The sequence below is a fragment of the Palaemon carinicauda genome, chromosome 6 (genome assembly GCF_036898095.1).
Source record: "Palaemon carinicauda isolate YSFRI2023 chromosome 6, ASM3689809v2, whole genome shotgun sequence".
In the NCBI taxonomy this organism is placed as follows: Eukaryota; Metazoa; Arthropoda; class Malacostraca; order Decapoda; family Palaemonidae; genus Palaemon; species Palaemon carinicauda.
The window spans coordinates 167979531-168003805 of NC_090730.1; the positions used below are offsets into that span (position 1 = coordinate 167979531).

The following is a 24275-nucleotide window of genomic DNA, read 5'->3' on the forward strand; positions in this document are numbered from 1 at the left end:
TATCCTACAGTCACTGTGTACTTACCATGATTACGAAGGTCGGGGGGGGGGGGGGGGGAACGTGGACGTTACTGCGACGGGTCTTGACACTTTTGCGGCTGGAGCACAAGTGAGGTGTCTTTGGAAGGAGCTACAGACTTGGCGAGAAGGGCAGGCGGCTTCTGATTGGCTGATTCGAAGAGCAGAGGCGTGTCTCTATGAGTTGCCAAAGCGTCAATTTCAGACAGGCATAAACATGTTCACCACGACTACCCAAAAGTAGCGGTTTTAAAGATCCCGTTTGGGCTATTTGGTCCTTAAAGGGATAAGCATGTCATGTTTTGGAAGTAATGAATTATAAGGGGTGACTATACTAAATACTTTGAGGTACATGTAACAAGAACTTTTAATTAATATTGTGTATATGTAATTTCTAAGTAAGAAGAGCAGCAGTCATCAGTAAAAGCTTGCCTTTACATTATATAATTGTTCTGTAACTGGAATACAAACCAATGCTATTTATGAAAGGACGAGCCATTAAAATTTAGTGAGGGTTAACTACCCATCCTGCTAGTTAGAGGGAGGTAGGGGTGGTTAGCCTGCTACCCATCCCATTCACACACCTGTGATTGCGCTCACTTTACTTTCGGCTCGGATGGACTGCGGGTGTCACCAACCATCATCCTCTCCAATTTTTGGACTGCCTTTAATCTGTTTTTGCTTTTGCTTGTTCGGGAACTGAAGGCCGCACCTACGGGAAGTTCGTGTCTGCTGTGGAAACGGATTCCCACAGCCTTTGCCCTGTCTGCAGAGGAGAGCACTGTGATATTGATAACAAGTGTGTTGAGTGTCGCGAGTTGTCTTCCTCTCGGTGGGAAAGGTATGGGTGTAGGCAGAAGAAGAAGTCTAAGCAGGATTCTTCCCCTTCAAAGATTGCTTTGATACAAAAGAAACCTAAGGCTTCTTCCTCTGTCTCCCGGCCTTCCTCCAAAGGTCGTACAGTACTCAGACGGCTTCCTCTGGGGAGCCGACGAGCAGTAGCGTACGCCATTTAACTCCCGCCAACCTCGGTCCTCGAGAGACGGTGCAACCTCCCCTAGTGGGGTTGCCGCGGCTCTCCCCCCACGTGAGACTTTCTCTTTCTCCTCTTTTACAGCTGCGGCCGTCGTTAGGTTTGCCCGGTGATCCTTCTAAAGAGGCGTTGCAGTTTTTGCACCGGGGTGCTGAGTTATCTTCGGACGTCGACCCTTCGTCTGTTGTCGACGTTTTTTGTCGGAGAGTTCATCAGCTGTCCCGCCTGCTGCGGCTGCGTCCGCTTCTCCATCTTACACTGCCGAGGTCTTTTCCCCTTACCCTGATGAACATCCTTCAGGGGGAGATTAAAGTCCGAGGCATGTCTCTCCGATGAGTGTTTCCCATCCCAGTAAAGGGTCTCGCATAGAGACTCCTCCTTGGAGACCTGCTGTCGATCAGCCTGCTGATCCCACACTCCTTCATCATCGCGTCGGCGGCAGGTGACCTCGCCGTGTCCGTCCTACTCCCTCGGCCAAGGCGTCTCTTCACCTCCACTTCTTCTTCGAAAGAGATTGTTCGACCTTCGCCTCCGTCTCCAACCTCGTCTCGTCACTCTACGTCTCACCAGGCGATTGCCCAACGTTCTCCTACTCGACAGTCTCTCCATCGTCCAGCTGAGTGTGAATCACCAGACCATCGTCATCATACTTGTTCCATCTGACCATCATCAACGAGCGATTTCCTGTGTACCACCGGTAGGGTCGGGTACCTTTGAATCTTCTTCTCCGGCGCTTTCAACTCTTGAATCACCGACCATCGTCATCGAGCTACGTCTACACCAATGTGTCTAGCTTGTCAGTCGCCTGACCAACGTCAATAAGTGACTTCTCGTGCAACATCTAAACATGGTTACACGTGAATCGCCTCTTCCAATGCGTAAATTGTTCACTACTCGAAAATCACTGACAACACGGGAATCGCTTCCTCATCGGAAATCGCCGGCCCGTCAACAGTTCGCCTGCTCGGCCATGTTCACTTCCCCATCAATGTTCTCCCGCTCATAAGTGTTCGCCACTCGGCAGTGTTTTCCTGCTCGACAACGTTTGCTGGCCCATCAGCGTTCGCCTGCTTCTCAGCGTTTGCCTACTTCTCAGCGATCGCCTGCTCGTCAGCGTTTGCCTGCTTCTCAGCGATCGCCTGCTCGGCAATGATCACCTGCTCGTCAGCGATCGCCTCAATGTTTTCACGAGTTGCGTAGACCTTCTTTGTCTCGAGAAACGCTCGATCATCCAATGAATCAGCGTTCGCCCGTAGTTCAGAAAATTTTTAAACCAGTGGCATCTAAAGTCTAATCGGAATCGGGCCTCCGATTCCCTGGACACTGATTCCCATGGGATCAGAGCAAAAGATGGACCTCGGATGTTGGTTGGCAGACGAGAATCTGCTGAAGGGTGTCGATCTTCTCGTCCTTCCTACTGATTTGATGCTGTTCTCGCATGCATCAAAGGAAGGGTGGGGGGCCCACGTGCTGCACCACACACCCTCAGGCCTTTGGTCGAGTTCGAAAAGTACCTTCACATAAATCTCTTAGAGATGAAGGTCGTCTTTCTGGCCCTTCAAGAATTCCACCAGTTCCTGTCGGTTCACTTGGTGGTGGTGGTGGTGAGCGACAATACCAAGGTGGTAGTTTACACCAAGGAGCAAGGAGGTACTTTTTCGCAGCCCCTATCCCATTTAGTAGTAGAGATTCTACGATGGTCTGAAGTCCATTTGATCTCGCTGTCAGCCCGCTTTATTCCAGGCAAGAGGAATTTGCTCGCCGACAATCTGAGCAGAGCTTCGCAGATATTGGGTTCCGAATGGTCTTTGGATCATCTAGTAGCCAACAAAGTCCTGACTTTGTGGGGTTCTCTGACTGTGAATCTCTTCACAACGCCCCTGAATTTCAGGTTTCCGCTGTACTGCTCCCCAGTCCCAGATCCCAAGGCTCTCTGGCAAGATACATTCCAACAACGGTGGGAAAACATCAACGTATACGCATTCCCACCATTCTGTCTGATGAGAAGAGTACTCAACAAACCAAAACATCGGTCAATCTTTCAATGACCCTCATAGCTCCGTTATAGCATCATGCGGTATGGTTCCCGGACCTTCTGCTGCTCCTGACGGAGCTCCCAAGAGAACTTCCTCCAAGACACAATCTACTCAGACAAACACGTCAACATCTATCACAAGGCAGTAGCTTTGCTACGTCTTCACGCCTGGAGACTATCCAGCATCTCCTCACACAGAGAGGATTTTCACAACAGGTTGCGAAAAGGATGTCTGGATATCTGCAAAGATCTTCAGTCTCAGTCTACCTGGCGAAGTGGAATGTCTTGTGTGGTTGTTGTCGTGGAAGCGGTCTCTATCTACTCGATGCCACTATTCCATCAATAGCAGAGTTTCTCATGTATTAGCAGAAAGAACCAAGAGGAGGATCACAAAGAACACAATCTCTACATGGATTCGCAGTCATTAACTTTGCCCTGAATCCCGACCCTCCACCAACACGTCGTCCCAAGGCGCATGATGTCAGGGTTGTTGCTACGTCCCTGGGCTTCAAAAAGACCTACTCTGTGACGCAGGTATTGCAAGCGTGCATGTGGAAACTCCAAACGACATTCACTTCCTACTACCTGCAAGACGTGACCCACAGGAACCTCAATACATTCTCTATCGGTCCTGTGGTGGCAGCACAACAGCTGGTTTAGTACCTCAAGCTCCTTATTGGACAAGTAGCAGAAGGTTGAGGGCATTGGTTACCAGGGTTTTAGTTTGAGTGAATGAAAAGGAATGTCTGGCTCTTTTCCTTTCTTCATCCTCCCCTCTCTTGGTGAAATCAGCATCCTGGAACAAGCGGGCATCAAACCTCTGCAGGTAAACCATCACCCCTTGTGTAACCTAGTATTGTTCCAATACTGTTGCGTCCCCATACCCTGGCGAAGTGGTATTGGGAATGTATCGCTCTCTTCAGTTATGTCCTGCAAGACTTGGAATAGCGTTTACCTGGATAGTCAAATTGCTAGTTTATCAACGCACACAACATGGGTAGGCCGTTAACCGTGCTTATCAGGTTTAGCGAGGTGTTAGGGTCTTCATATTGTTGCACAAAACACTGCACAATAGGGAGTACCCCAGGTAAGGCCAAAAAGCCAGATTGGCAGGGATGTCCACTATCCTAACGGGTGAGTCACCCCTATAAATAGCGTTTGTTTGTATTCCAGTTACGGAACAAATGACAAATTCGGAGGTAATATGTATTTTTCCTAATGATGAAAACCTTAGTTATTTATACATACTTGCCCACCAACGCTGTCCCCCTTGAAGTCACATCTCCAAGTAAAGTGAGCGCAATCACAAGTGTGCGAGTGGGAGGGGTAGCAGGCTACCCCCCTACCCTGTACTAACTAGCGGGATGGGTAGTTAACCCTCGCTGAATTTTAATGGCTCGTCCATTCAGCTTTCGCAAGCTAAGGTTTGCATCATTAGGAAAAATACAAATTACCTCCGAATTTGTCATTTTCATATAGTTATAAAGGTTTTACTTAGTAGCGTGTGGTATAGGCGTCTTTTTTGTAATTGTATTTTTTCCGATCTGTATTATAATACTTGAAATTTGTATCTTTAATTCAGGATAATGGACATAAATCTACCGTAGATGTGGGAAACAGCGTCAAAGGAGGATCCCTTCCGATTCACAGCACTATCAACAAAGAAAATGTTAAGGATCCTACAAAATGGACCAAAGCTAAGGTGTCCCAAAAGACCTCTGGTGTGGTGCCTTTGGAAGATCTCAGCAAACATCAGAAACTAGCATTTGCAGGTAATTGTTTTTTTTACGAGATTGATCATTGTTGATGATTCGTGTAGTTATAATTTCAAACAACTTACAGTTTTGATATTGATAAATGGTGGTAATTAGTATGCTTGCTATAATTTCAAATAGCTTACAGTTTGGAGATTGATAATTGTTGGTAATTAGTTTACTTGTTATAATTTCAAACAACCTAAGAGTTTGGCAAGTAATTGTTCCATAATTCAAGGAAGAATCGTATAGGTCAGCAGTATGGGTATTAAACGTTATATAATTGGTGTGGTTAATTTGATCTTGTTTTTTTGCAAATTCAGAACAAAAATTAATGGTCTGTATCATAACTGGATGTTGAACTGATTGTTTGATTACAAGCTTACAACTTTTAGCTTGGCTATGAAGGTGGTCTTATGGTAAAGTTGGAGCAGGGGAACAGTCCATTGCGAATGTGTGTAACGGCAGTGCCTGGCATATTAGCATGGGAGGGCCCCTATGTAATGTGTGGGATGGCGTGCAAACTTTTATACCTAAAAAATAAGCATTGCATTTTACCTCAGTGGTGGTGTAGAACAAAGGTTAGAATAATTTTAGATACAATTCTGGAAATACATCAATTCGCATAGAAATACCGAGAGAGACAGAAAGCCATGGGCTAAGGGTAAGGAGGTGGAGCGGGGTTGAAAAAAGGTGATCTGTAGAGACCTGCCAACTGGGGGGAGGGTATTTGTTTAAAACCTGGTCTCCTACCCTATCGACCATTTCTCGCTGCGTTGAGTACTGTTCTTGAACTACAAGTCTGGTTTTGAAGTTACTTCTGTTATGAGGATGGGGAAGGGGAAAGGGAATATATTGAAAACTAAGTCTTTTATAAAATTCAAACATTGTTTGTTCATCACAGCCCATTAATCATAAGTATCCTGGATATCCATTGAGGATGGAGGTTAATTGATGATTCTTGAAGTAGATGAAAGGCCAGGGGGTGGATAATTGGGAAGGGCATTCAGAAATACTTGGTGTCAAATAGTTGATGGTTTTACTAAGCACTGGAAAGGGTTCCATAACCCTAAGTACTCATCAAAAGTGAGGGCTTCCTGCTTTGCAGATTCCATTAAAATAAGAATTTAGGAGGAAGAAATATCAGGCAATCCCTGCCTATCCCTTGAATAACCTGTAGTGGTATGACAACTCTGCCCATGGATAAAATTTGGAGAAGGTTGACTTGACCTATCAGCATTCTTTCCCTAATGATGTCTTCCATTACAATGTGATGATTTCATGCCTAGAAGTTGTGTTAGAGGATCTCATGAGCTTTAATCTTTACTAAGGTCAGGTCCTACTTTGACACCTGTGTATAAAACCTGGAGGAGTGATGAGCATGATGTCCTTGTGGAATGGTTTCTCAATGCAGAAGTCTGCAGAGCACTATAGCAATTATGGGAGAAGACTGATGGTACACCTTTACAACTGCCGCAACCACAAGTTTTCCATCTTATCACTCCTCACTTTCAGATCCTATGGTGTGGACCAGACACTATGGGATTGGTGTGAAAGGGGCTTGATCTGCAAAAATTAAGGAAGCTCAAGGTTACGAGGAACAATCACATGACCCTCATTCCCAAATAGACCCCAGCAATGGTGGATACTGGCCTTGCTAAGTCTGATCACAGTGGGCAAAAATCACTCCCCACTAGCAGAAACTCTTGGAGCAGCTAAACATCTACAGGCTTAAAGGCAGTCTAGAGTCCCTCCAGCTTTATGCACAAAGATAACTATGCTTACCATGTAAGAGTGAGTGATCATGCATGCTCACTATTCCCTCCAGCTATCAGATGATACAGGGTAATCCTCTCTCAAGGTGTGTATACAGATGGCAGTAGGGCTCTGTCAGTTTTACTGAAAAACTTCATCTAGGACATCTCTATTATTACTAGGTAAGCTACAATCCTATTTGGAAAAGCAGGAAACTATAATCCCAAGTGCTCTAGTGGGAGAAAATAGCCCAATGAGGAAAGGAAATAAGCAAGTAAACTACACAAGAAGTAATGAATAATTAATATGAAATATTTTAAGATCAGTAACACTGTTCTAAAGAAGTATCATAGACTGTGAAGAGAGACTTATGTCAGCCTGTTCAACATACCATATTTCCCATGTCATAAGATGCTACAAGTGGTAAAACGCACCCTTAAATTAGCATGGCAGTTTTAAAAAAAAAAAAAAATGAGGATTTTACAAACTATTCTAGCAGAAATTTCTAGCCAGTGTCATTTTTGTTGGGCACAGTAAATCTTCATATTTTGGTTGTATTATGAAATGTTTAAGTTAATATTAATTAGTTGTTCGTTGGTTATTGCAATTTTATTTCATTTTCATGTAAGAAACCTGTAAGCCTGTTGAGGTTGCCACCACAACTACAAGTTTAGTGTTTGTGTCTCAAATGTTGTTTACATGAACGCTGTGTTGCCAAATGTTCTTAATCAACTTTTGGTAAAGAAGTAAAATTCCAGTAATATTTCCTAAATTCCTCGTATAGCCTACACATTTTCACGCAAAATTAATTATTGATGAAAGAAGTCTCTACTTTTGCTAATGTATGGGACTCTAGGTCTACTGTAGTTGTTTTTCTTCTAACTTGGTAACACTGCACTCGACTAACAGTGAGGTATTTTTACCAAGGTCATATTCAACAACTGTCTGTCTGTGTATTATATTGCATAAACAACTATATAGCACAGCGTCGTATGCTAAGAGACCTCCAGTTGGCATGTTTGCTTGTAGAAGGGAGTTGGCAACTCAACAGCTTAAAACAAAAATAATTATCTACAATACTTCATTAAACGAAGTGCAATATAAAAATAAATTTATTTATTACCTATGAATGATAATTGTATGTGTATATTTTATGCGGTGATTGTAAGTGCCTTTAAGTCATTAGTTAGGTGTTTGAGGGTTGTCAAACTCCCCTATACAGCTTTTTTTTTTTTTTTAAGTGTTGAGATGCAGGGTGTTTTTTCGGGGCCTTTTTCTGGAAAAAATGTGTCTCAGGACATGGGAAATACAGTAAAAACATTTGCTGCAGGTTTGAAATTCTGAAGTTCCACTGATTTAACTGTCCTGATTAGGAAGATCATTCCACAGTCTGGTCATAGCTGGAATAAATCTTCTGGAATATTGTATAGTATTGAGCCTTATGATGGAGAAGGCAGGACTGTTAGAATTAACTGATACATAGTACTATGTACAGGATGGTATAATTCGGGAAGATCTAAATGCGAAGTATGGTTAGAATTATTAAAAAATTTATGCAATGTGCATAAAGAACTAACTGTAAGTTCTTGTCCAATAAATTAAGATGAGAGTCAACAGCTGAAGACCAGACATGAGAATAATACTTTAAACAAGGCAGAATGAAAGAATTGAAAGTTTTTTCAGAAAGATGGTTCATCAAATGTCTTAAGAGACTTTCTTAATAAGCCAATTTTTTATCAGTTTGAGAAATAAAAGGATTGTGTATCTTAAAAGTAAATTTGCAATCAAGAATCACACCTAGAATTTTAAAGGAGTTGTATAGATTTGAAACATTAATGCAGAGATCTGGATGCCAAAGAGCCACTTTCTCGACCTACTTACGATCATACTTTGAGTTTTGTTAGGGTTCAAATTCATGGCCCATAATTTCCACCATGCACTAATTTTAGCTAGATCAGCATCTTTGGTTCAATATTGAGGCAATGAAAGTAGCATCAGTTGCATATGCAACAAGCTTTTTTATAGGCCAAACCACATATGTATATAGAAAGAAAAGTACTGGGTAAGAGTACTACCCGGAGGAACACCAGATATCACATTCCCATACTCACAATGGTGCCCATCAACAAGAACCCTGCAATCTATTACCTCAATTAAACAATGACACATTCTCACATTAAAGCAATATACAGGGCCAATAGGACTATAGGCTTGCTATTAATTTCTCAAGGTCAGAACTGACCTTAAAGTAGGCATACAATTCACACACTATTGGCCAAGTCTGTCCATAAAACCCTACTGATTGAAGGGTGTTGCACAAACCTGAAACAAAAGAAATATTCGACAGTAAGACAGCTGATGAGATACATAAATGTGAAAAAAATTTGACATGCATAGTAGCAAAATTTACAAAGTAAATTAGTGAATAATTGAAATTTATTGATTCAGTACCTACTTAAGAATTAGTTTTACTCTGCTATCATAGGAAAGCTGGTACACCACAAATTTGTATCTCCTTCACATTGGCCTCAAAAGGGGGAACTCTTGCTAAGGTAGTTTTCTCAGTTTGCCTTCCCTCATCATTAGAGCAATTCTGTTAATTTCTGGGAGTTCTGCCTTAGATGAGTCCTTTGTTATTGGGTTTATTAAATATGATCTCGGCTATTTTATCTTTTGCTAGTTTAACCCTGGATAGGTACGCTCCTCGGACACCCCTTTAAGGGTATACTCGGTCGCGCGCGACCCCGACGCGAAACAAAATTCTTGAAAAATCTGTTTTTGCAGTAACCTTTTTTTTTTTTTTTGCCAAAAAAAAGTTCAATGAATGCTTAAAACTACTGTAAAGATAAATACTACTCATCTGCTGAAAAACTATTTATTATAAATATTTTAAAAAATTAAGTAGAAAAATAAAAAGACCTTACATAAAAATTCATAAAAAAAAAAATTATACATATATACACAAATCCTTTTAGGAATTGATTCTTGAATGTTTAGGACACATCTTGATGTATTTTGGATGAAGTCGGACCCATGGAGGTGAAGATCTGAAATGAGAAAAAAAGGGTAACTTTTTTTTGGCCAAAAAAATTTGTCCAAATTTCATGAATTTTTTTGGGTACCCAAATGAAATAGGAAGTGGCTAATTTTTTTTAGGGAATAAACATATGTTATCCTAAAATAGAAATATGTAAAAAAAATCTTCATTATTTTGTAAATTACATTTATATCAGGGGCCATATCTAAAGGTTATTTTTTGAGTACTTAGAAATTTCGTAAAAAAATACATATATTTAATATATAATATGATATTTATGCAGGTAAAAATATACCAAAATATCACAAATTCTATAGGGAACAAGAATATATATAGATAGGGCAACTTACGCTTCGGATATGTCCACAAAATGGCCGCCAACCACACTGACTCAGACTCCCTAATCTGCCACCTGAAATGCAGGAAGGGTATGTCAATTTCAAGGTGTTATTTACTAATCTAATTATTCTTGGATATGCTTAAAAATTGTATGGTGGATTGCTGGATGATTGTCGATTATTTTACGACTATAAAATTAGAATTCTGACCCAAAAAAAAATTTTTGAAGGGAAATAAAATCGAAAAAAAAACAAAAATGTAAAACAACATAATATTTTAGCTAAAAAAATTTGATGATATTCAATCAAAAAAGAAGTAAACAAAATTTTCCGACAAATAAACATCTAAATGAATCATTACTCTGTGATAGTTCCTTAGTACTGTACGTAGTTTTTTTGAAAGAAATGAGAAAAAACGAAAAAGTGGCAATCGCAGGAAAATCGAACACATACCTATATATACGCCATATCTGGCTAAAAATAAAGATAGGCATGGGTAACCAGATCATCTAGAAACACTTAACAACACTATAAAAATATAAGTTTTGCGACACTACTTGCCAATTCCTTACGGTAACATGACTAAGCAAAAAAATGCAAAACAAATAAAAAGGGGCACTCGCGGAAAAATGGCCAACATTCTAATATACGGCATCTCAGATAAAAAAAAAGACATGCACGTGTTAGCCCAACCATCAAGGCACACTTTCTAACAAATAAACATGAAAAAAAAATCAATAATATACGGAAATTCCTTACTACGTAGTAACTTTTTACAAATATTGAAAAAAAAACAGAAATTGGCAACCGCAGTTAAATACCCCACATACCAATATCTACGTCGTATCTGACAAAAACAAAGTCACGCATGGGTAGCCAGATCATCTAGACACACTTTCCAACACTATGAAAGCAAAAGTTTTGCGACACTATTTGGCAATATCTTACGGAAAAATGACTTGGCAAAAAAATGAAAAAGGGGCACTCGCGGTAAAATGGTCCTCGTGGTGATGAACGACATTTTAACTAAAAAAAAAATCATGCACATGGTAGCCAAACAATCCACCAAGACTTTCCACAACTGATAACCTATACAAGTTGCACCATTCTACGACAATTTCATAATACGTAATAACTTTGATAATTATGCAAATTACCTTAGAAGGGTAAACTCGGTCGCGCTCGACCCCGACGCGTCTCAGAAATCTGGGAAGGAGTACAGCTACAGCGATGCACATCTGGACACTACTAGAGCGTGTAGGCGAGACACCTACTACAGGTCGATCACCCACAAATTCAGTCACGGGGGTGAGTCATGTGAGAAAAACCTCTTTTGTTTTGACGCTCGGGGTTGCGGACGACCCACCGTACCGTTCCAGGGTTAATGACAGTAACTCAAAGTTTGTGTGATTGTACCAAAGTAAGTGATGGATTTAGTGTTTTTTTGGGGTGATAGGCACTTGCCTATAAATGGAAAATTTTTCTGTTCACATAATGAGGCCATTAGGTACTGTACCTATTTTTTTAGCCAACTATTGTGGATCACAACTAGGATGGAGAGAGAATGAGAGGAAACAAAATGACGTCAGAGTTTATTCTCACTCACAACACTTGCTTACAATCAGAACTGGAGATTCTTGATAAGGTAATCCTTATCCAACGGAGGTGAAACCATCAAGAGATATTCTTGAACTTTTCTAACATTTCCATAATTTCATTTTCCACCTTGGTCATGTCGTTTTACTTGTGACTAATCATCGTAATTATTTCATCTCCCTCTTTCTCGGTAAGGCCTCCGTAGAATTTCATGAGGTGTGAGTTTTGTTCTTGAAGTTTTCAAATTGTCCGTTCTTTTTCCTATAATGCTTCCATTGCAGCTTTTAGGAATACCATATCCCCACCCCATTAGTGTCTGGATCAGCCAGATCTTAGAAAGAGTTGATCTTGACTCATTGTGCTGGTTAATATCTTCCTTTTTGATAATAATTGACTGGATCTCCTCATCTGTGGCTCTAAGCTGGGTAGGATGGTAAGGCAAAAACTAGGAAGCAGGGTATCTGTTACCCAGGGTTCTGCTTTGATGTCTTACCAAAATTCATATCTCTCTGCAATCAATCCCCCCTCCTTAAGGGGAGAAAGAGCAGGTAAGAGTCTGGAGAGTGATCTCATCTTCACTCGGAAGTGATGATACTGCCTAACTTCTTCCAGTCCCTTAGCATTTTCAGTTCTTCCAATTTTACCTTTTTGCCTTTTTGCATCTTTACTCAGCCTCTACTGTATGCTATTCAGAATATATCATCTTTAACTTTTATATAGAATCTGATTCCTCAAGATTTATCATCTGCTGTCTAGTCTCCCTCATCAGTATAGATCTCTAGTAATAATAAGGGTTGAGGGTTGTTAAAGCCTGTGTCTTATTTTTAAAGTAATTTAGAATTACTTTTGTTTCAACAAGGTACTGTTTTAATTAAACAGCTGTGGATATTTGCATATCTGGAGTTGTAGCTTAGAAAATTGCATAAAATTACAGTCGGGAAATGAGAACAGTTGGTCCTTTGAAATGAGATGGAAAATTTTGTTTGATCATACAGACCGGTGAATAGAAAACTACAGATCTTTGAGAGCTAGCCAGTGCAAATGTCTGCTATTTGGCTTCAAGGGTAGAACTAGCTAATGAAGGTTTGTGTTTCTGATATACACAGGACTATTTAATGATTGGATCTATAGAAATGGAGTTTATTTGAAATATCTTGGTTAGATCAAAGTAATTTTTATGTACATATGGGGCTGTAAGAATATTTTATTTCTACTGTAAAGTTTTAGAAATACACTTTTTATGAATTAGAGTACAGTATAGTTTTTTCCCTGAAAGATTTATTTGACAAATATTCTTTGGCAACAACCACAGAGAATTTGATGATATGCAAGGAGACACTGTAGTTTGTTGCTATCATAATGCATATGCTCTTTATTTTCAGTTCATGAAGATACAGGAGCATCCCAGCCTATCAAAACTCCATCCAAGTTGCCAGAAACCAGTAATGTTCTCTCAGTTCGTAAGGTCATTGACGACTGGCATGTCCCATTGTGTGTTCCTGAGCCCTTTGACCCAAAAGTTCAACCTCAGTATTGCAAGCATAAAGTAAGGACAGGAGGTTTGCTTGTGGATGTTACAGGCATGCATTTTATATAGATTAAGTAAATTGCCCCCCCTTTTTTTTAAGCTACAAAGAAGGTAGACCTCTAAAATAGATGGAAGTTGGTCTACCATAATCTATGCGGAATACTTTATTTTACCACATAAGAATTCCAGGAACAGTAGCAATGCAAAGATAATTTTACAAAAAATTTACACGTTAAAACGATTTTATTAGAGGGGTGAGGTATAATAGGGGAGAGAGAGAGAAAAACAAACCTTTATTGTTACTTTATTTTACCACATAAGAATTCCAGGAACAGTAGCAATGCAAAGATAATTTTTTAAAAAAATTACACGTTAAGACAATTTTATTGGAGGGGCGAGTTATAATAGGGGGGAGAGAGAGAGAAAAACAAACCTCTATTGTTTCTAAGGTAGTAGATCCCCGACATTGAGAATGTTAGCACTGACTTGCTGGCAGGTATCGAAATGGATAAGTTTTATTATTAAAATTCTGCTAGATATATAAAGCTTGTGTAAATGTTTGAAAATGTTATATGTTTGCACATGTAGGCATTGAAGGATCTAAGAATGCTTATAAGTTTCCATAGATACACTTTTTATAAAGAGAAAATACTGTATTCCAGTTCTGGTCAAGTTTACAACCCACAACTTTCATCAAGTATAAGTCGGTAGTCTTGTTAAACTGCTTTTGTATTTTTATGATGGTTAAAAGTCAACTAATTATAATTATTACAAGAAAATCTGTTATCTGTTGGTATTGAAATTTTGGATTTTTTGAACAGCAAGGGAGCCAACGGGGTGAGAGGCCTCATTTGTGAAAAGAAAGGTAGAAATAAAATATTTCAATGAAAATAAATAAGGTAAATAAAAGATAAAGATAGTATATGCAATGATGAAGAGGATTGTTTCATAGTTTGGTCATAACAAGACACTTTGTGGAATTGAACTTTACTAAGACAGGCAAATCTTGGAATTGGCTAATGAGAGATATGTTACTGGAATCAGTTTTGTAAAAAGAAACAAAGTGAAATATCAGAGTCATTCCAGAATTTCAAACTTGCTGGATTTTAATTGCAAGTACAGTGCTGTATAGGAAGCTAGTAGTTCTTCATCAAGTTTTGAAGATTAAGTAAACATTTCTAGTTTTTATTTTTACTATATACAGCATATCTTATTTTAAATGAAAACAGGCTATTGTTATCAAACTACATATTATGGGTTGTGTATTACATTGTTTTATTGAATAGAGTAGAATTTGTCTCTTCAGGTAATTAAGATTTTGATAAGATGCTGATGTAGTACCTGAAGGTTTATATTCTGCTCTACAGTATGTTGTTTTAAAAGGTTTCATTTGCTGTAGGTATATTGTGGAACCGAAGAATTTTCACTTGAGGAGTTGAGAGCTGCCGCCTATTTCAGGGAAGAAAGCAGGAAGAGAGCCTTAGAAGAAGAGGAAATAAAGAAGAATGGTAAGCATAATATTACTGTTCTTAGAATACAGTGTGGCTGTGATAATTTTTGTTTTATGACCGCAGAGGTAGCAACAGTAGGGGATTCAGCATTATGAAGCTTCATCTGTGGTGGATAATGTGGGAGGGTGGGCTGTGCCACCCTAGCAGAACTAGCCGAACTCGGTTGAGTCCTTTGTCAGGCTGGGAGGAACATAGAGAGGAGACGTCCCCTTTTTTGTTTCATTTGTTTGATGTCGGCTACCCCCATAAATTGGGGGAAATGCCTTGGTATATGTATGTATGTACAAAGAAAGATGAGTGAAGTATTTGAGAATAGAATGTAAAGTTTTGTAGACGAGTATTTTTAAGGATATACAGTACTTTGTTCTACGCAAAACAAACCTTGCGTAAGTTGGTGTGGCCGATGAAGAATAATTAAGGATGTGTAGATTCTTCTGCCCTCCATAGTGAGGTAGGAGATCCTACGTTAGCGGCTGATCCTCTTATGGTTTAAAGGTCACTCATGAATGGCAGAAGCAAGGGACGGTGACATTGCCCTAATAATCGAGACAATACCATAGAAACTAAACATATATACTTATGACCAGCACCCAGGTCCCCTCTCTATCCAAGGTAGGACCAGGGAGGGCCAGGTAATGGCTGCTGATGACTCAGTAGGTAGACCTGTAGACCCCCAAACCCCCATTCTTAACTCACAAGGATAGTAAAGTTACAAACACTGAAGAAACTAACAAGTTTGAGCGATCACCAGCCAGGGACATTTCCAATATGTCATCATAACCCTTGTTAGGTCTTTGTCTCCAGTCATTGAGTGTGTTCCGTCTGATGCTTGCTACATGATGCCTGAGAAGCACCATCACTTTTACCACCTTTCAGCACTCTGAACTTGCTAAACCAGCTATTTATCTCATTGCTTATCCAAGAGATTAATTTGTGTTTTCCTTACCAGGTTGCAGTTATTATTAAACCAGAAACTTCTATCTTCTGTCATTCAGTCTCATCTCGGATGCACTTGTGGACTGCATATTCTATATCCCTATTCTTGAACAGTTTTGCACACATTGTGTCCTCAAGCCACCATGACCTCTAGTACAACAGTACTTGTTTCAATATCTTTAGTTTGGTGTGCTGTCACATTGCATTCTTCCTCTTCCACATTCTCTTGTATCGTATCCTTGGTCAAAGAATCCTGACATATTACTGTTGTCTTTTTTTGGCTCCTTTACATCCTCTTTTTATCTGTACTACAATTTTATGTTACATGTGCTGCTTCCGGGCTAAGGTACGTCTAACGAGAACAGACTGGATTATATATTCCAGTAGATTCAAGTTTGTGATGGTCATATTATCTAATACTGTCACTTTGAACAGGAATAAAAGTATTCGGGCCAGGGGCCAACTTCCTTTCACCAGCAAGGGAAAGGTGTTGAATATGCGTCACCATAGAAAACACCAACACAACCCTGTTTTTTTTATCCACCTCCAACTACTAGGTGGGGTCATGAGACACCACCCCAAACAGTGAATATATAACTGCCCCCTTCAAGTTATTACAATGAGAAGAGAGGGGACTGACAATGGGGGTGACTGGCACCCCTGGTCCACTAAACCACAAGAAAATATTTCAAGTGTTGAATACTTTGTGAAATCCTTTTGTCACCCTCTCCACCAAAACTGAAGAAACTGTGAAATATTGATTTGTTATGGAATGCCTTTAGTGAATAAAAGCGGGTCTCTTTAACCCTTTTACCCCCAGGCTATTTGGAAATTTCCAACCCTTAACCCCTAGGGGTTATTTTTTTTTTAAGAACATTTTGCAGTATATATTTTTTTAAATTGCTCTAACAACCTTAATTTTTGTCATTTAGAGGTCAGGTTGGTCTCATTCTCTTGGAAAATGCCTGAAATTTCTCAAAAAATTATCAAAAATATGCAAAAAAAAAAAAATTAAATAGCATTTTTTTGCAAGGACGTACCGGTACGTCCATGGGGGTTAAGGGATGAGTTTTGTGATACGTACCAGTACGTCCTTTGGGGGTAAAAGGGTTAAAGAGTAACTTCTTTCTATCCACGTTTCTGATAAACATTGTGCATTGACACACTGCGTTACCTAAGATTGAGATCCACAAAATGATGGGTCGTCCAGCTCAGATGTGGAGATTCAAGAAGTCACTGTATACCTCTTGACTTTATAAGTATTCTACTTTATTTACAGTGTTGTTAAAGTCATTCAAAGTGCAACCTAGAAGATGGTTTTCAAGTAGAAGAACCTCTTCTAGCAATTATGAAGCTTTTCCTCGCAATATTAGGAAGAAATTTGGTCCGATTGCTACGAAACTTCAAAATAAAGTCTTCCAAGAGTCTCATTTTCTTTACCTCTTGAGCAATGAAGGAGAGGCAAGTCTTACTTTGCTGAGGTTTTAAGGCATCCTTTTTTTCTAGTTTTTTTATTGATCTATTTAGAATAATGGTAAGGCTACTACTGAAATAGGTTGGCCAGGGCCCCAGCCACCCGTTGAGTTACTACCACTAGAGAGTTATGGGGTCTTTTGACTGGCCAGACAGTACTACATTGGGTCCTTCTCTCTGGTTACGGTTCATTTTTCCTTTGCCTACACATACACCGAATAGTCTGGATTATTCTTTGCGTATTCTCCTGTGTCATACACCTGACAACACTGAGATTACCAAACAATTCTTCTTCACCCAAGGGGTTACTGCGCTGTAATTGTTCAGTGGCCACTTTCCTTTTGCTAAGGGTAGAAGAGACTTTAGCTATGGTAAGCAGCTCTTCTAGGAGAAGGATACTCCAAAATCAAACCATTGTTCTCTAGTATTGGGTAGTGCCATAACCTCTGTACCATGGTCTTCCACTGTCTTGGGTTATAGTTCTCTTGCTTGAGGGTACACTCAGGCACACTATTCTATCTAATTTCTCTTCCTCTTGTTTTGTTGAAGTTTATATAGGAGATATTTATTTTAATGCTATTACTCTTTAAAATATTTTTTTCCTTTTTTCCTTTCCTCACTGGGCTATTTTCCCTGTTGGAGCCCCCTGGGCTTAATAGCATCCTGCTTTTCCAACTAGGGTTGTAGCTTAGCAAGTAATAATATTAATAATAATATGTATAGTCCAAATACTTTTTTGACATTTATGTACTGTCTTAGAAGATCTCGCATGCTTTAGTTTGATTTCCAGTGCAAATTTAGTCTGCCTTTTTTCTCAGTGCAGGTCCAGGAAATTATTAACTTAACACTAGTTATGGTTTCCAGTGATAAAGAAGAACTTAATATTAAAATTCCTGTTATAATAAAAATTTAGTGTAAATTGTAAGACAATTTCACAGCAAGGTAAAGTATCAAATTTTCAAAGATTTTAAGATTTTTTTTTTTTTTTCAGTTATGATGGTTGATTTATAATCATATCTTAATTAATTTAAAATTTTCTCAGAATGGAATGACAAGATTTATTATTGTTTGTTTTCCAGAACAAATTCAACAGATGCAGGACAGGATCAAGAAACAGGAGATGATGATTCAGTACCTGCAGCAGGTATGTAAATGTACTGTGCTTGATACTTTGGTGGAGAATTTTTTAACCATACTAAACTATCGGGTGATATTGAAAATCCTTGACACTTCATGTCCACTATTTTCTTTCTGAGTTAGTCGCGAAATAAGATCACGCCTCTCACCTAGTGTACCTGTATTCCCATCTAGTAAGGTTCTTCATCTGCCCTTTTATATGATTTCCAGCACCTCATCAAATAGTTTTTGGCCCTGACATTTTGTTAAGTAGCTAAATTTGATAAGTAAGACCGTATAGCATAGCCCTCTCATACCCCATAACCAATGCATGTGGCTTGTACTGCACTTTCATTTAATTGATATCTTATCTTAAGCCATATTTTTTTATTTATTCTGTTAGAGATATATTTACTAAATGAATTGCTTCTACATTTAAGGTTTCTTATTAGAATTAATTTTAATTTACTTGTTATCGTAGTGAACTTTTAAAATATTAAACTAAATTTTTCATTCTTCCTGATTAGCCATGTATGAGTTACCCTTGCATCTCTTTTCTTGCCGTCCTGTTAGAAGCCTACGGTAGCTACAATGATAGTCATTTTTTTCTTTTGATGGGTCCAAAGCTATGTGAACAATCACAAAAGATGTCTTTTTCAATATTTAACTTAGCCGGTGATTATATAACCTTTAATATATAATCACCGGGTAAGTATATTCAAAAATTTATTTTATTATAAAAATAACATTTTTCAATATTTAACTTAGCCGGTGATTATATATTAAAGGTTATATAATCACCGGGTAAGTATATTCAAAAATTTATTTTATTATAAAAATAACATTTTTCAGAGTACAGTATATAGAACATAAATGTGGCCTCAATACAATTGATGAGGTTGTATGAATTATTTGGTTTTGGGTTTTAAAAACTCAGTTTTTATTATCTAAAGCGCTTTGCAACTTGACAATGATTGATAGAATTCTTAATCTGTTGAATGACCTACAGCAAGTACTTGGGTTGTAACTGTTTCCACTTGCAATTTTTGAGAATACAACGCAGCTCCCATAGAGGAATTGTATTTAGGTGTTTCTGGACTTGCAACAAGATTTTAGTTACACTTCGTCGTAGGAACGAATTCCTGTTGTAACCAGAGGATCTACTGTAATTTACAATATTATTAAGGCTCTGGTTTATTTTATACAAGTATAGTTGCTGAAGCAAAGGACAGCAATAGTATGTCTTTCATTAGAATGTAAGAAAGGCTGTTTGCAGGTTAATGTTAAAAGACTTTTTTGTTTGATTTCAGGTAAATCAAAACCAGGGACCACAGATTACTGTGACATCCCCACAAGAACTTGATAATTTCACTGTTCCTCAAAAAATGGCGAAGAAAAGCGAGGTAAGAAATTTGGAGATAATTAGGAGTGAAAGGATTTGCTGGTAGTATGGAGCAGTAGTGATCTGATTGTATATTTTTCAAGTGTTTTGTCTTATACCCTAAATACTTGCAAATGTCACAGTTTCTTAAGATGTCTTCCTACAGTTTTGTATCATATTGTCAAAAATAATGCGTGATGATGTTTTCATTTGAGTATTGTTCGCAAAGGTCTTTTCTGATTTGCTTGGCTGTGTCCTTTATCCATATTGCTGGTTGCCTTTTTCTACTCCCCTCCTTAAATCTTCATAATCCTTTGAGGCCCAAAGATAGAAGAAATGTGTTACCTTTGCTGAGACTTGTCTTACCACTACAACATAATGCTCCAATTCCTAACTGTTCTCATTTACTCATAATTCTCTGGTATAAAATAACTGCTCTAGTTTTATTTTGCAGTTCGACTTTTCTCATGTTATAGCAACCCTATACATTTCCCGGTTCCTCCACTTAGCCTTTTTCTTTAGTTGTTCCTTTGTTGCCTTTCAAGTTATTCTAAGCTTTATTTTGCTTACTTTTATATCCGATCCCCTACCTAATATTCCGCTAACATGTTTGAAATATTTCTATGTCCCTCTCAAAATCTGTTGTTAACATTGTGTCATCTGCATATTGCAGTTCCTTTGGTCTTTGCTTTCTGCTCCCCCCCCCTCTTTTTTTTTTTTTTTTTTTTTCCTCTCCCCCCTACAGTAAGCAGCAGTTACTCAGGTCATCAACTATTACCGCATTAACTCCCAAATCCATACCAATAAACCTTTTCCAGTAGTCTCTGCTTTTGTAATGCTAATTTCATTGCTGGTCTCGGTACTCTTATTAAGATCTTTCTAAAGCTTCAAAATCATGAGATAAAATATTTCCTTACATTTTACTTTTCTTTATTTTGCCTCATTAAAAATTCTTGTTGCTGTCGATTTTATGTTCTTTGAAACAATAGATTTTCAGTGAAGTTACTTTAATATATCATTAGTGTGCTCAATTATGTTATGTAGTTATTTCTTAGCTTTAATTCGAACCACATTGGGTCCCTCTCTGGTGACGGTTCATTTTTCCTTTGTCTTCGCATATATCGAATTGTCTGGCCTATTCTTTTACACATTCTCCTCATTCCTCATATACCTGACAACTCTAAGATAATAGAAAAATTCTTCTCGACGAAAGAGGCTAACTGCTGCACTGTAATTGTTCAGTGGTTACATTCCACTTGGTAAGGGTAGAATATACACTTCAGCTTTGGTAAGCAGCTCTTCTAGGAGAAGGACACTCCAAATCAAACCATTATACTCTAATCTTTGGTAGTGCCATAGTCTCTGTAACATGGTCTTGCACTGTCTTGGGGTAGACATATCTTGCTTGAGGGTACACTCAGGCACACTATTCGATCTTATTTCTCTTCCACTTGTTTGAAGTTCTTTTAGTTTATACTGTGCATGAAAGATCTATTTTAATGCCACTTTTCTTAAAAAATCATCATCGTCATCATCATCACCGACTCCTCCTACACCCATTAACACAAAAGGCCTCGGGTAGATTTTGCCAGTTGTCTCTATCTTGAGCTATTAAATCAATCATCTCCTACTTCACGTTTCATGGTCTTCAGTCATGTAGATCTGGGTCTTCCAACTCTTCTAGTGTCTTGTGGAGCCCAGTTGAAAGTTTAGGGAACTAATCTTTCTTGGGAAGTGCAAAGAGCAAGTCCAAACCATCTCCATCTACCCCTCACCATGATCTCATCCACATAAGGCACTCGCGTAATCTCTCTTATAGTTTCATTTGTAATCGTGTTCTGCCATTTAACTCCAATATTCTTCTGAGGGCTTTGTTCTCAAATCTACAAAATCTGTTCGATGTTTTATTGTCATATCACGACACATGTCCATACAGTAACACCGATCTCATTTAACTGATATATAGCCTGTATTTTTATATGTAATTTCAGACAATTTGATTTTCAAATTTTACTTAACCTAGCCATTGTCTGATTTGCTTTTTTCAATCTTTCATTAACCTCAAATACTGAAGATCCTGTATTAGAGATCATAGTTCCCAAATCCTAAAATGATTCCACCTCATTAATTCTTTCTCCTTCCAATGATATTTCATCTTCCAATGCATATTCCGTTCCCGTCATCTCTTTCTTCTATAAATCTTGAGCCCAACCGTGTGATATTTCTTGCATTCTGGTAAGCAGATTTTGCAAGTCCTGTGGTGTTCTGCTAATGAAGACAGCGTCATCAGCATACTCTAGGTCAGCTAATTTCCTGTTGCCAATCCAGTCTAATCTTTCTCCACCATCCCCAACTATTTTATGCATTACAAAATACATGAGGAGGATAAAAAACATAGGTGACACATTCCCTCGAAGAACTCCACTGTTCACTGAAAATTCATTTGATAGGACTCCACTAACATTCGAGTTTTGAATAAAAGTAAAATATAAACAAATATTAGACCGAACGAAGCTTACAAATATAAGGTGATTAATTCTAAAGGCCGTTAACTTTGCACTTGCTATGCTCATGCATAGACTTAATCAAATTTATATTTTAAGAGGAACTCCATAATGACATAGGACTCAGCAAAATTGCTCGGTGCACACTATCAAAGGCTTTTTCATTGTTCACAAATGGCATCAAAATTGAATTTCTATGTTCTTGAAATATTTTATTTTGATTGTTAGAATACTTCTCTTCTACTTTATTTATTTACTTTCCTCCCGGCTATTTTTTCCTGTTGGAGCCATTGGGTTTATAGCATCCTGCTTTTGCAGCTAGTAAAAATAATAGCAATAATAATGATATCTCTACTTGATATATCCTGTGCACACTTAATTTTGCCTTCATATTCATATACAGTAATGGATCATAGGTTGTAAGTGTATGCTTTAAACAAATTTGTTTTAATAGTGTTTATTTCTCCCTCCACAGAGCAGGGATCAAAGCAATTTCCATGACAGCTGGGTTTGCATGAATAAGTCAGTCTCTGCATATGTAAATCAGTCTGTGAATGCTTCAAATGTAAGTATTTGTATTTATAAAACTTAATTTATTTATTGCAATTGGAACACAGTTCTTTTTTTTAGGGTAATGCATAATAGTACTTTTGCTTTAGAGTTGTTTGTAAAATCCAGATTTTATAGTTAAATATTTTGAGTAGAATTGATGGATCTAAGATTAATTTTTTTTATTATTTTACCTAGTTAAACAAATAAATAGATTCACAGTACAAGAATCAATAGAAAAAAAAATAAGTATGAAAGTGATAGACAAACAATTAACATTGGAAATAGATATGTTAATAAATACTTGGATTGTGTAAGTAAAAATTTTAGTAGAAATAGTTGTCGTGTGTCTTTGCAAGGCTTTATGTATGAAGATTTTAATTATAATTTGATATATATTTTATGAATGGTAATTTCTAGAGTTTTAAACTATTTAAATAGCTGTAAAGTACAAGTTTTTTAAAAGTTCTAGGGAGTGGGGTAATGGTAGCCTAGCATATTACAATATAGCTAAAATGGAATTAGCACAATATATGGGATATATACTGTATTGAGAAATCCCATATTTAATACTAATGTTTGAAAAGTCGTGATACATGATTAGACATTCTCAGAAGTCACAGTGTTCTCTCACACAAGTATAACATATGACAGTGAGACTAAAACGTAGGGGTAATTATTTTGACGTTTAGCAGGAACTTTACTACTCGGATCCTTGTCATCCCAGAGCGGCTTCAGAATTAGTGGCTTCCAATTTAGCGAGGTTTTACAGTGTGCGAGCGTGCGGGCGACACCAAATTTCGCCTCCAGGAAGAATAACTTGATTAATTAACCCCGTGATTTGATTTTCCCAGTATCTTGTTTGTGGGCCACAGTACTCAAATTCACAAACTGTAAATCATGGATTGAAGTAATTACTGAGGAAAATATTTGGTAATGTTAAGTTCACCCATAGTAAAACAAGTTTTTTTTTTTATTTTTAGAAAGGCAATTAGGTTAGGTTTTACTCTGTAGAGGGGTAATGCTGTCAATGCACTTCATGAGGTGCTCTGTAAGCATTAACCAAAGGATCTTTGCAGCATTCTGTTGGCCCCTAGCTACAATTGATTTATATTCTACTTCACCTCCATACTTGTTTCCTTTCTTCCATCTTTCTGTCCCACCTCTTTCTAGGGGTTTTCCCTAGATGCACTCGGTCACATAGCATCACATGCCCCAAAAATCACATTGTTAGGGTTTATGATTGTTAGGTATTTTAACCATACCAATGTTGCCAAAATCCTGTCTCATGGGTCCTGTCTCTAAAACTGCTATGAAGGAGGATACTAAGGATACTATTGCTTTGAATTCATTTGGGTATTAAACCTATTCCAGTTTCTGGAGGAGAGCTCTACTAAAGCATTGCTGCAACTGAAGCCAGCTACTCTAAATTCCATCAACGTTGAAATACCAGAAGAACAAGAACATAATGCATCGTCTTGTGGTAAGTACAATTGGAATTATTATTTTGTAGCAATGTCACGTAATATACTGTAATCTCATTTTAAATTTAGTTTCTTTGTCAATCATATACTGTACTTAGCAAATAGAAAATATCAGTATCCTTTTATTGTGTTTTATTTAGTTCATGAGACAGGCGGCTTCTCCGATGTTGGTTGCATCGGGCTGCCGGGTTCTTGTTATGTCAAGGCCCGCCTTGTTGCCTGCCCGA

At 38.2% G+C, this 24275-nt stretch overlaps 1 protein-coding gene across 1 annotated transcript in view; it reads left to right on the plus strand.

The window, feature by feature from the left end:
- Window positions 1-24275, plus strand: part of LOC137642807 (mitotic checkpoint serine/threonine-protein kinase BUB1-like) — a 90244-nt gene that overhangs the window by 26216 nt on the left and 39753 nt on the right. Inside the window, 7 exon segments of the mRNA XM_068375681.1 lie at window positions 4669-4858; window positions 12949-13112; window positions 14494-14602; window positions 18094-18158; window positions 19441-19533; window positions 22491-22580; window positions 23939-24047. Coding sequence (XP_068231782.1) covers window positions 4669-4858; window positions 12949-13112; window positions 14494-14602; window positions 18094-18158; window positions 19441-19533; window positions 22491-22580; window positions 23939-24047 — 820 coding nt within the window.